Here is a 15,328-nt window from a genome sequence, read left to right on the forward strand (position 1 = left end):
GGTGCGCCCCGCTGACGCTGGCCCCGCCATCCCACAGGGTCCCCTCGCTCCCAGCTGCCCCTCGAGCTGCCCCGCCTGCACCATGCTGCGCCTGCTGCCATGCCTCCGTGCCCTGACCCGGGAGAGCGCGTGGGCTGGCGGCCTGCCGGGGCCGGCGGCCGGTGAGGCGAGGATGTTCCCTGCCTGCTACTGCACGGGCAAGGCCAAGCCGCGGGCCGTGCTGCTGCCCCTGGAGCCCTACGGCCATGGGTTGCTGCAGAGCCTGCCCCAGGAGGTCTGCCGGGCCCGCGGCCACGGCAAGAGGAAGAGCTGGAGCTTCGTCCACGAGAAGATGAGCTATGACACCTTCTTCACCATGAAACGGCTGATTGAGCGCTCGCACAGTGTGGGGGAGGTGCTGCGCTGGGTAACCCAGAACCCCGGCAAGGTGTCCGCCAGCCACTACCCCATTGCCCTGCACAAGCTGGGCCAGCTTCTGCAGCAGCAGCCATTGCCACCGGGCCAGGCCGTGCTGAACGGGGAGAGCCGTGGGCCTGGCCAGGTGCTGGAGCACCCCGAGTTCCAGGCGCTCTGCCAGGCCATCATCAATGGCTGCCCCAAGTTCGACAACTTCAGCATTGTCAACTGCCTGTATGCTGCCGCAGCCCTGGGTGAGTGCTGACAGGGGCGGGCGGGAGGGTCACTGCGCTGCTCTGAGGTGCGAGCAATGGTGATGGGGTGGGTGTGCACAGGTGGGAAGGGGCCTCATGCCTTGAGGGCAAGGAGAGGATCCATCAGGTGTGCAGAGAGGTGAGGCAGGTGTGCAGCAGTAAGGGGTTACTTGTCAGGGCGTGCTTGGGGCATGGCACCTGCAGGGCCCTCACGTCTGTGCATGTGGAGTAAGCCATTCCCTCCTTGGCAGAGGTGGAGGCCTGCTCATGGAGATGGGACAAGGTGGCGGGGCCGCCCCTGCACATCAGGGGGTCCGGCGGGCTCAGAAGAGCAAGGCAGGTCTCCTGCTCCCAGTGGGAGCAGCGGACACAAAGCAACCGCTTTTCTTCCTGCGCCGTCCTTGTGCCCCTCCCTCAGCCGCGGAGATCCAGCAGACCTGAGGGGCCTCGGCAGCCTCCTGCATCTGACTGACCTGTGGAGCGCCAGTCATTCGCCCCCAAGTTCCACACAGCCCTTTGCTCTGTGCCCTGCCGAGCCCATGCCCGTGCTTGCCTGGTGGTGAGTGCTGAGTGTTTCCCTCGGGCTGGTGCTGGCTGCTCCCTGCCTTCCTGCTCCCCCTTCTCAGCGGCGCGCATGCAGCTTCAGTTCCCAGTTGATTTCTTCTAACTTCCCTGCTGCTCTGGGGACCAGACGGCCCTTTCCTCCAGCTGAGCCCTGCTGAGCAGCCGGTCCATCTCCCTCCTGCCCCCACCCCGTGCTGGCCCTAATTATGCTGTGGTTACTGGTGCTTATTGGCTGTGCCTCTGTTCCTGCATCATTAGCTTCATTAAAAGCTTAATTTAGTTCAAAAACCGTGTTATTAACAAGGGCTCCTGGCAGCGGCTTACGGACGTGGGAGTCTTAATTCCCTGCCCCGGAAGGCAAGCGCCAGGGATCGTGGGAGCCAGGCCTCTGCCTGAGAGCCGGCCCTGTGCCCACCCAAGTCAGGGTAACCAGGGCTCCACGGAGTACAGGGCTGGGTTCTCCCTGTAGTCCCAGCTGGGGAGCTGCCCCAGTGCCTCCTGGCTCTGAGGGGGAACCTGGTTTCCAGCTATACTTTATTCCTGGCCAGTTCAGTCCCTGCTGTCCTCATGCTAGTCTTGTCCTTCAATCTGATCAGGTCCTTTCCATCTGTGGGGTCTTCTGCCCCTTTTCTGCTGTTCAGAACATCCCCAAATCCCCACCAGTCTGGACGGCAGCCCAATGCTGCTGACTTCTAGCTTGGGGCATTGTGTTGCAAGCTGTTCTCTCTCACGCTGTTTTACATAGTCCCGTTGCTGTGCAAATAAGTGTGCCCTGGTGGCTTGTGCCTCCAGGTGCTGCACGACTGGTGACGCAGTGTGTAGCATCTGCACTGCGGAGTAGGATGTGGTTTTGCATCCTGCCCCCAATGGCAGCAGCTGTTGCCCCTCGCAGGGTGCTGTGGCTCCCCCTCGCCTGCGTGGTTTCAGTCCTCGCATGGTACTTGGGAAGCTGCCTTTCCAGGGTTCAGAGACCTGGGGTTGTGCTGCCTGTGCTCTGCCAGACTAGGAGAGCCTGGCTGCTTTAGGCCATGTCTGTGCAGCTCCCCCTCCCCCAGCTCTGCCCCCAGCAGAGCAAGCCCCATCCCCTCACTTCTGCTGAGGGACTTAGAGGTGGGCCAGCAGACAGCTCAGGAGCATCCCGGGGCACCTGAGCACCGCTGCCAGGTTGCCCTTAGAGAGCTCCAGCATGGCCCTGGGTGCCCACTCCAAGGCCCCAAGTGAAGCCTTCCTGCCCACTGCGGGTCTGGCCCCATAGGGGCAAGTGGCTGGGGCTTACCTTGTTTTCAGTAAATGTGGGGTTGGGAAGGAGACATGTTGTCATGCCTGCAGCCTCTCCCGGGGAGCTTCTCCCTGTCACACCCCAGACCACTCTGAACCTGTCCCTGTCTCCATCCCTCTTTGGGGCTGTCCCTTCTGAACACAGTGACCAGACCTGCCTGGGCTGTTCCAGGTGAGGTCTTGCCAGAGCCTTGTGACTGGCTTTGACACTGCTGTCTCAAAATGCATCTCCACATCCATGTCCAGGGAAAGCTCGTTTCATTGCAAGCATGTGGCGTTGCAAGACTTGGTCCGTTATTTTGGGGTATTGACTTTTGAGGCAGTGTTGTGGGCCTTCAAACTCTTGTAATGGAATTGGATGAAGTTTGAATTTAGGTTGGATCTCAAGAACCACTTCTCAGAGCAGGGAAGCAGTGGAAGAGATGCCAGGGAAGGGGTGGACTCTCCAATGCTGGAGGTGTCAAGGAGAGGTTGGGTTTGGATGATCTGGGTACAGAGATGCCTGTGTTCTGCTGTGGGTATTTCCCAGGCTTCTGGTGGCCTGTGGTGGTTGCCCCCACCCCTCCTTTCTGCTCCCTGCATCAGGAAGTGTGTAAGCCTTCCCCAGAGGCGCTGGGTGCTGCTGCAGCCCAGGCTGGGGATGGGGACTGGGTTGTGTCAATGCTGCTGGGACCAACCCTGCAGGGTCCTGGCTGGAGGGTCTTGCCCCTGTGCACAGGCTCAGCCCCATGCTGCACTGGAAGGAACGTGACCCTCTGGTCAGGCTGGTCCAGGTGGAGGCAGGGGTTGCCTTCCTCTGTGGTGTGGGACATTGACCTCTATCTGGGATCTCTGGAGTGTATATTAACCCCCCCATGCAGCAGCAGGACATTGGTGGCTGCGACTCCTCTGCCTTCCCTGTGGCAGGTCCAGGTGTGAGGTGTGGCATTGCCAGGGCTGACATTTGTCTTGTGTAGAGTTTGGGTGGTCTGGGTTGGTTTGGACAGGGCTGACCCTGCCCGAGGCAGGGGTTGGACTAGATGTGACCTTTGGAGCTCCCTTCCAACTCCAGGGCTCTCCAATTCTGTGATCCCACTCGTGTCTCGGAGTCCTTCCGTGACTGGCTTCGACTCCACGTCCTCCTCCGCTCGCGTTTCAAGCTAACAGCTCCAGCGCGTAGCAGAAGCTCTTGTTGTTGGTCTGTAGGTTGGGTTTGGCGCTGCTGAGTTTCATCCTGTTTGTATGGTGCGCGGCTGAAGTCATGCAGCTCTTCCTGGTGATATTCCAGTGCTTCCCAGCATTGTGCTGTCAACAGGGTTTGTTAGCATGCTGCTGCTTCTGCCCAGATTGTGAACTGGCACACTTAACGATGGTGGTTCCAGGAATGATCTTGGCAAATCCCCCTCCTCCCTGATGCCCTCCTTTCCAAAGCAGCCCATTGCCTCTCCCCTTTCACTAGCCTCTCTCCACTGTACAGCTCGTGTGCTGGTCCCCATCTTCTCCAGAGTAATTAAATTAGTATCAGATGTGTTGAAGCCGGGTGTTTCTCTTGTTTAGAGAATCGTTTATTTGTTTGAGGAAGGACACCAGACTAGTCTGGCATAGCCCAGCCTCATTGAACCCCTGCAGCTTCTCTCTCATTTTCTGTTTTCTTCTCTGTCATCTTATCTTTCTTCCAAAATTTGCTCTAAACCCTTAAACCCTTTGCCTGTTGGTGGCATTGGACTAGCAAGTGCATAGTTGCTTAGGCCCCTGCACCCTTCTTGCACTCGGGTGCTGTGCTTTGCTGTTTCTCAGTCTCATGGTGCCATCACAGATCTCATGGGTCTGTTACAGTTCCAACTGCTAGAGGTGCTATTCCTAGGGCTGACAGATCCCCAGCCTTGCCGGGACTTTGCTTCCTGCTCGGCAGTGGTAACTCGCGTTTCCGTACCCTTCTTCCTATTAGCTGTCCTGCCCTTGCCCTGTCACTGTTCCTCCTGAAACTAGGATGGAGCCCGAGGTGAGAGTTGGGGCTGCACCTGGGTGCTTTTTATCCCTGTCCCAGCCTCATGGCTCCACCTCTTCTCCTCTTGTTCTCTCCTTGTGTAGGCTGAGGCACCTCTTGCTTTTGGTTTGGATGTCTTTTGCAAGGTCTGGCGCTGCTCACTGTCCCTGCCCTCCTGCATGCGCTCCCTTCCCATCTTCAAGAGCCTCTGCCTGTTCCTAGCTCCACTTTCAGGTGGTTACATGTCCATTGAGATCCAAAGTCCTCCCACGCTAGCTCCCCCCAGCCCGGCGGTACAGGGTGGAGATATTTAGGTGCAAAAAATGGGGCCTCCTCTGTCCAGCCCTGGGCTCCGTGGTCTGGTTGCCTTTGCTTGCCAGATTCCTCCGTTTCAGTTTGTCCTTCTGATGCGACGAGCCAGGCGCCTGCGTCTTTCCATGTGCTCTGCACATAGTCACTTACACTTCTTCATCCCCAGTGGTCTTCCGTGACTGGTCCGTGTGTCCCAGCCTGGGGGCAGGTCAGGAGGTGGGGGCTCTTGTGCCTGGCAGCTGCGTGACGGCTGCTTGTTTAGGAGCACAGTAGGCCAGGCCTGTTCGGCTGTGGTGTGGCTGGGGGCCGCATGCTGCGTGGGCCATAGGCTGCAGGGGTGGCTCCCTGGTATCCTTCCCCACTGTGTGGGCTGTGCTAGTGGCGTGTGACCCCCGCAAGGCATAGCAAAGGAAGAGGCAGCTGTGGGAAAGCTGGATTAGACGGACCCTTGTCTGCTGGTTCAGAAGGGGCTGATCCTGCCTGGAGTGGGGGCTACTCTGGACGTGACCTCCATAGAGCCCTGCCAGCCCGGCCGCGCTGTGATACTGGGATTCCCAAAGCCAGAATAAAACGGTTGCCTCTGATTGATCAGTGTCTGCAGTGGAGAGGCCAGCTGTTGGACACTTCCAGGAGTAACCAGCCCTGGCCTGCTGTTGAATGGGTGAATGGTCACAAAGGGAAGAGAGGGGTGCATTTTGGAAAAGTGAAAATACTGGATAGCAGAAAAAACCTTTTTGCTGTCAGAGCAGGGAGGCAGTGGAATAGATGCCAGGGGGTGCAGACTCTTCATCACTGGGGAGGTTCAGGGAGAGGGTGGACAGTTGCTGGGTGGGGATGATCTAGGCCTGGCGATGCCTGTGCTCTGTGATGGATATTTCCCAGACTTCTGGGCTGTGCTGGCTGCTGTGTGGGGTGGGGAAGGAATTCATTCCCCTCTTGCTGCTACATGTTAGGGAGGTTTTCTTTTTAAGACTCCCCCGAGGCGCTGGGTGCTGCTGCAGCCCAGGCTGGAGATTGGGGACTGGGCTGTGGCAATTAATGCTCCTGCTGGCACCAACCCCACAGGGTCCTGACTGCAGGGTCTTGCCCTGGCACTTGGGCTCAGCCTGACACTGCACTGGGGGCAGGAAGAGATTCCCCTCCTGCTCAGACTGGTCCCAGACTGGAGGGAGGGGGCGGCGGTGGTGGCATTCTTCCTCTGCAGCGGGGCACCAGCTTTGGCCTGGGATCTCTGGAGTGTCCATGACCCTCCTGGCAGCAGCAGGATGTTGGTGTGTAGCCTCTCTACTTTCCTGGGGACAGGGGCAATGCCTGGGGCTGTGTCAAGGTGACTGCACTTCTGCTAAGAGGTTGGACAGTGGGTTGGTTTGTACAGGGCTGGTCCTGCCTCAAGCCGCGGGTTGCACCAGATGTGACCGTTGCAGGTCACTTTCAGCCCAACTTCTGTGTGACTGTGATTTCATTTTGACGTCTCCAGAGCAAAAGGTTTTGACATTTTTTTTATTTTTTTTTTTTTTGTGAAAATGGAAAGCTTGACAGTGGTGAAGTCACCTGAAAACAAAGCAAACGACTTCATGTGCATCTGAACCAAACCTTCTGGGTAGCCCACAAACAAATGTCTTGTTGTATGGCTTCAGGCCTCCCTCCGTGTCCTTGAACCCAGACCTCTGCTCTCTCCCCAGGCCTCCCTGGGGAGTCGCCCCTGGTGCGGGTGCTGGAGGACGAGTCCCGGAGCCGCCTGGGCCGCTTCAACCAGAAAGACCTCTCCATGGTGTTCAGCAGCGTGATGCGGCTGCACCCGTCCAGCCCGCACCCGCTGGTGGAGTCCTGCCTTAGCAGCCTGGAGCGGCACCTGGAGAAGGAGCGGCACCCGCAGACCCTCTTCCTGCTGCTGTCCTACTACCGGCTGCGGGCCCAGGCGCTGCAGGGCCACGCAGCCTCCGACCAGCAGCTGCTCAACAACCGCAAGATCCTGCGGCTCGTGCGGCATACACTGGGGCAGGTGAGCGCCGTGCGGGAGCACGAACTGGCCCTGCTGGACGAGATGCTGGCCCTCTGTGCCCAGGAGGCCAACAACAAGGCCCTGGAGGCCATCTTCAGCTCACAGCTCTTCTATGAGAACCGCCAGGAGCGCTTCATACGCAGCATGGCAGGTGAGGGCTGCTGCCTGCTCTCGCCCGGGCCTTCAGATCCGCTGAGCTCTGCATGAGGCTGGCCTGGCGGAGCTGAGACTGGAAGGTGCCTGGAGTCAGAGTGGGAGCAGCAGCCATTGTGGCTGCTGGGGGTGTGAGCTCTCCCGCTGCTGCTCTGATAGGAGGGGTGTCGGGGCAGCTCCTGTGGGGAAGTTCTGGGGAGTGTGAGCCACACTGGAGGGGACCGTAGGTCCATGCTGGGGTTTGAAGGTTGTGCCCTCTGAGCTGCCCTGGTCCAGGCCAAGGTTCTCCAAGCAGGGCGCAGGTGAGTCCCAGCACCCTGTTGGACTGGCTGAGGGAGGTGAAGGACCAGAGACAGGTTATACCTCCCTGTGGCTGGTGTGGCAGCTTCCCCGGTCAGCACAGGGGCATGCAGCCCACAGACAGACATCCTAGAGGCCACCTCATTCCAGGAGCCGGGCGCAGATCAGTTCTGGGAGAGGGCATGTACGGAAACCCCTGCTGCAGCCCAAATGGTCTAGGGCACTTTTTCTGTGACCAGGCATCTGGGAGCCCTGCAGGCTGTGTGAGAGCCCTGGTATTCCCCTGGGCAGAGGCTTGCCTGGGGGTGCCACCCCTTCCCCTCGTGCCTGCTGGCTGGGCCTGGGTGACACAGGCATGCTGCGCTTCCCCACAGAGTGGTTGCCCCGGAAGGTGGAGAACCTCACCCCCTACACCATGGCCTTGATCGCCAAGTACGTGGCCCGCCACCGGCTGCGTGAACCGCGCTTGCTTGACACCATTGCTGCCTTCCTGCTGAAGCGTGGGGAGCAGCTGGACAGCAAGGTGAGCGCCTGGAGCTAGGCTGGCTGGTCGCTGGGGCCAGGCTTCCCCAGGGCAGCGTGCCGTCACATCATGGTCTGGCACCTGCCTGACCCCCCACGCTGGGGCTGGCCCATGCTGCCCCGGCCCTTCCTGACCCTGTCTCTGCTGCAGGTGATCCAGAAGCTGGTGTTCCCCTTCAGCCGCATGAACTACCGGCCCTCCAACCATGGCGAGCTCTTCCCCAAGCTGGAGGCCATCCTGGATCAGAAGGCCATAAGCTCGCCCCTGGCCACCGTCAACATCCTCATGTCCATGTTCCAGCTCAGCCACTTCCCCCAGTGTGTTCTGCACCAGGTCTTTTCCCCAGCCTTCATCACCACCGTCATGAGTATGTTGGGCTTCTGCCTGGGTAGACCTGTTGCTGGGTCCAGAGCAGGGGCCTGGGCTGGGAGGAGCAGGTGCGGGGCTGCAGAGGGGTCCAGCAGTGCTGGGTGATAGGGACTGTGCATGTGGGGTGTGAATAGAGGCCCTTGGTGGGGTCCATCCCTTCCCAGGGACAGGACAGGAGGGCCCTGGGGGATGTGGGGGGCCAGGGGCACCAGGCACATGCTGCCCCCTGTCCTACCCACAGACAGCCCCCATGCTGTGATTGTACGCCGCTACCTCTCCCTGCTGGATGCCACAGTGGAGCTGGAGTTCCAGGACTACAACGGCCCCCGCCTCGATCCTCGCTACCGCATCCTCATGTTTGACCATGCCTTGACTGCCGATGAGGCCAACAGGAAGTACAGGTGCGTAGGCGCAACAGGGGGGCAGGCAGGGCCAACAGGAGCTGGGGGTGGGAGGGTGTGGTGGGGGAGCTGGGGCCCATGCGGGCAGCCTGGGCCCCTAGATGGGCACGTGGCCATCTGCAGAGATGTGAGGCATGAGCTCCCTGTAGTGGGAGATGGGCACTGCTGTGCTGTGGAGGGCAATGGTTATCCACCCATGAGCCCTTTCTGCCCACAGCCCTGCTCCACAACAAGCAGGGAGTGGGCCCCTGGCTGCTGCAGGTGTCTGAGGCTCCTTGCCTGCCCCCAGTGCATCAGACATGCAAGGCTGGTGGGAAATGGGGCTCCAAGACCCCTAGCTCCTTTGCAGCCCTGGTACTGGACACTTGGGATCTGGAGTCAAGGGGGCTGCCTTGCAGCCTGGCAGGGCCATGGGGCCTGGCTGAAACGGGACGTGACCATCTCACTCCTCTCCATAGTTACAAGGGGCTGGTGGCGGAGGCCCTGCGGCAGCTGGTGGGAGAGGAGTGCTACCGGCAGGACGAGGTGCTGCCCCCTGGATACAGTGCAGGTAGCAGGGCTGGGCCTGGCGGGAGCAGGGGTGTGCAATGAGGTGCCGGCAGGGGTGGGCTTCCCCAGTGGCCCCTTCCAAGGGTAGTATCCCCTTCACAGGGCACATGGGCAGTACACCCTGTCTCTGGGGGGGAAGGGGAGGTGTAGCCTGGTCTACTGGCCTTACTGCCACAGGTCTTGCTTTGGCATCAGAACTGCCACATCCTGGCTCAGCTCCACACTCCTCCAGCCTCTGCAGGACAGAGACCAGGGTCTGAGCAGAGTTTTCACATGCTCCTCTCCCATTTGCAGCCTCCAGCGTTGGGGGTCCAGGCAGGCCTGGTGCAGAGGGTGTGCCACTCGCTCCCTGCTTAGTAATGACCAATGCCCTTTTCCTCCAAGCACACATCCAGCCCCTTGTGAATCTGGCAGAACTCAGCTCCTGCCATGTCTGTTGCCCACGAGCTGCACACTTCCATTCTATGCAGTGTGAAAAGGAACTACCTGGTGTCCGTTCAATTAGTTGTGTTGTTGGTTTGACCACCTGCTCTCTCTCTGCAGACTTCCTGCTGTGGGTCAACAACGTGGGCGCCGTGCTGCCTCTGTCCCGGGTCCCTGCAGCGTACAAGGCCCCCCCTCCGCGCCCCGCCGTGGCCCCCCTGCGCACCAGTGTGCTGGCCCTCACCTCGGACTTGCAGGACTTTGCCCCCTTTGCTCCAGAGACACCGAGCAGCCCCCAGGGTCCGCGGGAGAGCGACCTGGCCGGGCGGTTCTTACCCACGCTGTGCCCTGCGCCCGGGGGGCCCTGCTACCAGCCCCCTTCAGACTATTACTGCAGCCTGAGCAAGGAGTCATCCCTGGGCAGCCAGGGCAGCTCTACGTTGAGCAGCCCCTCCGAGTGCCTAGCCACACAGGCCACCGGCACCCCTGACTGCTCCCCTCGCGGCACCACAACTGCCACACTCTTCCAGTTCCCCATTGGCAAGATCCTGGAGGGGCCGGAGGCTGCGCCTGGCTGCTTTCGTGGGGAGCAGCCTCCTGATGAGACAGAGGAAAGGAGTCCGACTGCCCGTGACGAGGCCTGCGCTCCCCCCTCCCCGCACCTACCCAGCCCCAAGGGTGGCCTAAGCGATGTGCCACAGGGGGCCGAGGAGATCCAGAGGTACTGGCCTGGCTTGCCCTGCTCTGCCCCAGCTCCCCCCGCCTCCCTGCCTTTTTTGGCACTGACAGATCTGCTCAAGGGCCCCGAGCAGGGGACCTTCCCGTCTCAGCCCTCAGCATTGGGATGACTGGCATGAGGTTGCACTGCCCAAGCCTTGCCCCTACCCTGGGAGGTCTCCCCTGCAGCCCCAGTCAGCCTGACGCTGCCTGCTCTGTCCCGCAGGGTCGTGCTGTCAGTCAACGACAAGTGGCACTACTGCCAGAACTCGGACATCCTGGTGGGCTCACGGGCCATGCGTGACCGGCACCTGCAGCTGCTGGGCTACTGCCTGGTCCAGGTGAGTGGGGTGTGTGCAGGGCAGGGGCTGCCCCTCACTCCTCCCTGCAGATGGGGGGACATGCAGGCTGGATCGGGCAAGGGACTTTGCCTGCCCCCAGACAGAGCCTTCCTAGGGACCTTGTCCCACCTTTGCCCAAGGTCATGGTGTTTCCTGCCATGGCTGCAACACCACATCAACAACCTCATGGCTGGCTGTCCCTGTCCTCATCTCCTGCCCCCTTCTCCTGGCCCTTGACTGGCCCTGGGGCCTTCATCACCTCCTGACACCAGGTGCCTGGAGCTGCCCTGTGCCCTGGTTGCAGCTGGGCTGTGCCATGCTCCTCTCTAGTGTCCTTTGCCCCACCATGCTCCTGCCAGTGCTGAGTGTAGTGACACTTGCTGCCTGGTGCCAATGTCCCATTGCAGTCATGTTAAGACTATGACCAACCCCAACACCCCCTCCTCCCCCATCTATTCCCTTGGGCCTAGACTTTGGAGGGAAGGCCAGGGGCAGCGCTGGGGTTGCTCCAGCTGGCTAATGGCCAGGGACAGGGGTAAAGTCTGCCCTGAAAGGGGCAGTGTTCTCCACCCGTTGTGGGGCCATCTCTGCTACCCCCCTCCCTGACTGCTGTGGCCTCCTGGACCCCCATGACCTGCTCCCCCCATTTCTAGCTGCCCTACACGGAGCTGGAGAAAGTGAGTGGCATCGAGGAGGCCAAGCAGTACCTGCGGCAGAAGTTGAGGGAGCTGCGCTTCTGAGGGGTCCCTCAGCCCTGGCCCTGGGGAGCGGGGACAGGGCTAGGCCAGACTTATTTATTGCCGTTGGTGGGGATGGGGTTGAGGGACAGGCACTGCCTGGCAGCGGGGCTGGGTGCTGGGCCGAGCCGTGGCAGGGGCCCGTCTACTGCCTGATGCCACGGGGGGGCAGGTCCCCGAGCCTGCCACAGCACCTGCCCATGGTCACTGCTGCCCTGTGGTGCTCTGGGGGCCAAGAGTGCGTGGGGGGGGGCCTGGCCCTTTGCACAGTGGCGCCGTGGGGCTGGGCCGGCTGTGGCCGTGTGTGTGGTCACCCTGCCTGGGCGCTGGACCCAGAGGACAAACTTTACAATAAAAGAGGTGAAAAATCTGCCTTGTCTTTGCATTTATTAGCTGCCCTGGGAGCAGCTCCTGTGCACCCCAGGTGCCCCAGTGCTGTGGCCCCCACCCCTCTAGGGGCTGCTGACAGCCTCCCTTGGCCCGGCCATGTATCCATCTGGTGCGGCCTGGGCTCAGGGCCGTGGCAACGGGAATGTTGGCAGTGTCCCTAAGTGCAGCCTCTCCCCCATGAGCAGGCCCCCAGGGCTGCCCTGCAGGGGTTAGTGTTGGCACAAGGGTTGCAGACAAGATGCAAAAGAGAAACCAAGAGAGCCAGTGTCCAGCCCTGCAGCCTGGTGGTCTCTGCCACCCTGGAGTGGCTCTGCCACAGTCCTGCAGCAAGAACAGGCAGCTGGGCGCTGGGTCAGGCCTGGGACCCTCAGTCTGTCTGGGCTGCGAGTCAGAGAAGGTGGAGAGTCATGGCTGGAGGCTTGGCCGGCATCTGCTGCAGAGCCCCGGAAGCTGCCCCCACTGCAGCCCCAGCTCCTTATGAAGCCATTGATTAACAGTTCAGTTATTGTCTTAAATAAAATACTGCAGTCTTGGAACCACCTGATTGTCAGAGGCACCAAGGGCTGGGCTGGCACAGGGCTGGGCAGGGGGCGGGCCCCAAACCCCAGCAGGGCCCTGCTCCCTGCCCCTGGATGGCAGCTGGGCAGCAAGGCAGGTTCTTTGGCAGGCGCCTGCGGCCAGGAAGGGGATGTCCTCCCTGCTGGCGTGGGGAGCAAGGCACTGGGCGAGCGCGGGGTCCACAGTGGGGCCCCAGGGCCGTTCCAGGCCCTTTGGCGATAGTGACGTGGGGCCGCGTATCCGTCTGCGCCAGGCCGGGCTGGCGGCTCACACAGGCATCGGCATCTCGTTGTACTCGTCAATGCCCTCCCGTTCGTCCAGCACAGGCTCAGCTTCGTTGGCATCCAGCTGGGGAGATATGGGGGGGCTCAAGGTGGGCACAGAGCTTAGGGGGCCTCTTTCCACCCCCGAAGCCCGATTCCAGAGCTGCCGCTGCCTGGCACAGGGTGGGCGAGACCCTCACACCACAGCCAGAGGCACTGGGCCTGATCACGGGACAGGCATCAGTAGGATGAGGGTCTCCACACCACATGGCCTGGGGGGGTGGGCACTTACACACTTCATCTCGTGGTCAGTGAAGATACGGGCCAGCAGGCACATGCGCAGGGGCACAGTGAGGATGAGGATGAAGGGGAAGGCCAGTGAAGCCACAGTGGACATGACAGCCCACAGTACAGCCAGGCACACCAGCTGCAGCCCTGTGAACAGGTGCATGCGCAGCGTCCGCACCTGCAAGCACAAAGTCCACGGGTCAGGGCAGCGGCCAGGGTCAGGACCGCTGGGGGTTGCTGCTCATCCAACCTCTGCCCCAAGCAGCAGCCCTGTCTGAGCCCCACCAGAAAAGGCCTTGTCAGCCCTGGTCCTACAACGCCCCGATAGCCTCAGGTTCAGCAACAGTCATTGCCTAGAGCAGGGGGATGGGGCAACATCCTGAGCTGAGGAGCAGACCCTCTCGCCAGGACCCTGCAGGCTGGTGCCATCAGGAGCATTTTCACAGCCCAGTGCGGGCTGTAGCCAGCACCCAGCACCTTTGGGAGAGGCTTCAAGAACCTGGACACATGGAGCAAAAGTAGGAAAGGTGCAACCAGTACAGCCCGGGGAGTCCCCCCACCAGAGCACAGGCATGGTTGTGCCTCGATCATCGCTGACTGGTGTCTGTCCAACCCCTTTGACACCTCCAGCGATGGCGAGTCCCTCCTTCCCCGGCATCTCTCCCACGGCCTCCCTGCTCTGCCCACACAGAAGTGATTCCTGAGGTCCAGCCTAAACCTGCTTTGCTGCCACTTAGAGGTGCTGCTTGTGCCCTGCTCTCAGCAGAAGGGAACAGGATCTTTCCCTCCTTGTGGCAGGCAGCCCTGCAGGTAATGCAGCCTGTTCTCGCATCGCTTCTGAAGCAGCTTTCCTGCCACCTGAACGGGCCCAGTTACTGGAGCTTCTGGCTTGACCTGCCCTCCGAGCCCTTGAGCATCTCTGTTGCTGCCTGTGGTCCCTCTCTCACTTCTCCACGTTCTTTTCAAAATATGGAGCCCAGAACTGCATGCAAGATCCAGAGGATGCCTCACCAGTGCCAAGCAGAGAAGCACCAGCACCTCCCATGTCTTGCACCTGATGCTTCTATTGACGCAGCCCCCAAACCGCATTGACTTTGTGTGTGGCTGCATCATGCTGCAGATGCCCGTTGGGTTTGGGATCTAGCGACACCCCCAGGTCCCTCCACGGTGCTGCTGCCCACCAGGGCTCCCAGCCCTCCAGAGATACCCCTGCACCAGCTCTGACCCCCGCACCTTCTTGACGTAGGGGAGATCAGGGTGGTGTTTGGGGGGCATGAGCAGCAGCTGGAGGCGCTCGTAGAACTGGATGCCGTTAAGCGATGTCACCCCCATGTAGAGGAAGATCCCGAAGAGCACGGCTAGCGGAATCTTCTGCAAAAGCTCCCCAATGACGATGGACAGGCCTGGGGGCAGAGGGGGTCACCTTTGCCCTGGGCCCGCACCCCCGCTCCCACTCCCCAAGGGCACCCTGCAGACGAGGCTGCACCCAGCATCACCCTCCTGCCACCTAGAGCTACCAGGCCCAGCCAGGGTGCGACGGGGCTCGGCACGGCATGGCACGGCCTGGGCAGGACTCACCCACAAGCACGGCCACCAGCAGTCCGGTGACGCGCTGCTCCTTCACCTCCTGGATCTTGGGCTTGTCACCGGGTGCCACGGCCTTGCTCATGACGGTGAGCGCATTGGCATGTGTGACCGAGCGCACCGTGGCGGCCGCCAGCCAGGGAAGCCCGAACAGCGCAAAGCAGCCACCCATGGCCACGATGAGCAGCAGGTCCAGGTGGAAGCCAGAGCCCTTCTGCAGCATGCGCTCCTTCTTGCTGATGATCAGCCTGGGGGAGCGGGGCAGGTCAGGCACCACTGGCAGCCCCCCGGCACGCGGCCCAGACTTCCCAAGCACTTCTAGTCCCCCGCCGCCAGCACTCCCAGCTCCCCCTCAGCATAGCTTGGTCCCCTCCCCAGCACCCCCAACTCCCCCCAGCAGAGACTTGACCCCCCAGTACTCCCAGCTCCCCCCTGCACAGCCCAGACTTCTGCTTCCAGCACCTCCCAGGTGTCCCAGCCCCCACACAGGCCCAGCACACCCCCAGCCCCAGAGGGCACAGGGCTCTCACGTGGTGATCTGGGTCTCCATGAAGATGAGAATAAAGACGAGGATGGCCGGGAGGACGCTGGCCACCATCATCCAGATGGGGAAGGGGTCCTTCTCCCCCAGCGGGTTGATCACCCAGCCCCGCTTCTCGGGCGCTGTCACCGAGAAGCCGCTTGGCACCTTCAGCTTCTGCAGGGAGATGGCAGCGGGGATGAGCACCACAGGCAAGAGGAACTGGCCCTCGGGCCCCCACCCTGTCCCCCGACACCCTGCCCTGCGGACCTGTGTGTAGGTGGTGTCCTGGATGCTGTAGTCGACTAGCACCATGACGAGGATGGCGATGGGCACGCCAAAGTCCCCAATCACCCGCCGGATCTGCAGGGACAGTGCATCAGGGTGCAGCTCCCCACCCCAGCACCCCCAGCCCCGCTGCCTGATCCCAGCCCTGCCCT

At 61.4% G+C, this 15,328-nt stretch overlaps 2 protein-coding genes across 2 annotated transcripts in view; one reads left to right on the forward strand and one right to left on the reverse strand.

Annotated features, from left to right (window-relative positions):
* FASTK (Fas activated serine/threonine kinase) overlaps nucleotides 1–11,655 on the forward strand; it is a 12,491-nt gene extending 836 nt beyond the window's left edge. The window contains exons 2-10 of the mRNA XM_019528675.1: nucleotides 38–650; nucleotides 6,453–6,923; nucleotides 7,600–7,748; nucleotides 7,899–8,115; nucleotides 8,359–8,518; nucleotides 8,977–9,068; nucleotides 9,611–10,211; nucleotides 10,434–10,548; nucleotides 11,202–11,655. Of these exons, the coding sequence (XP_019384220.1) occupies nucleotides 83–650; nucleotides 6,453–6,923; nucleotides 7,600–7,748; nucleotides 7,899–8,115; nucleotides 8,359–8,518; nucleotides 8,977–9,068; nucleotides 9,611–10,211; nucleotides 10,434–10,548; nucleotides 11,202–11,288 (2,460 nt within the window). The 5' untranslated portion in view covers nucleotides 38–82 and the 3' untranslated portion in view covers nucleotides 11,289–11,655. The remainder of the gene's footprint in view (nucleotides 1–37; nucleotides 651–6,452; nucleotides 6,924–7,599; nucleotides 7,749–7,898; nucleotides 8,116–8,358; nucleotides 8,519–8,976; nucleotides 9,069–9,610; nucleotides 10,212–10,433; nucleotides 10,549–11,201) is intronic.
* Nucleotides 11,656–11,657: 2 nt separating this feature from the next.
* Nucleotides 11,658–15,328, reverse strand: part of SLC4A2 (solute carrier family 4 member 2) — a gene marked incomplete at its 5' end in the record, with an annotated part of 8,990 nt that continues 5,319 nt past the window's right edge. Inside the window, 6 exons of the mRNA XM_019532221.1 lie at nucleotides 11,658–12,581; nucleotides 12,789–12,962; nucleotides 14,018–14,187; nucleotides 14,363–14,616; nucleotides 14,899–15,065; nucleotides 15,159–15,326. Of these exons, the coding sequence (XP_019387766.1) occupies nucleotides 12,501–12,581; nucleotides 12,789–12,962; nucleotides 14,018–14,187; nucleotides 14,363–14,616; nucleotides 14,899–15,065; nucleotides 15,159–15,326 (1,014 nt within the window). The remainder of the gene's footprint in view (nucleotides 12,582–12,788; nucleotides 12,963–14,017; nucleotides 14,188–14,362; nucleotides 14,617–14,898; nucleotides 15,066–15,158; nucleotides 15,327–15,328) is intronic.

The sequence above is a fragment of the Crocodylus porosus genome, unplaced genomic scaffold, assembly GCF_001723895.1.
Source record: "Crocodylus porosus isolate Cpor-Errol unplaced genomic scaffold, CroPor_comp1, whole genome shotgun sequence".
Lineage (NCBI taxonomy): Eukaryota > Metazoa > Chordata > Crocodylia > Crocodylidae > Crocodylus > Crocodylus porosus.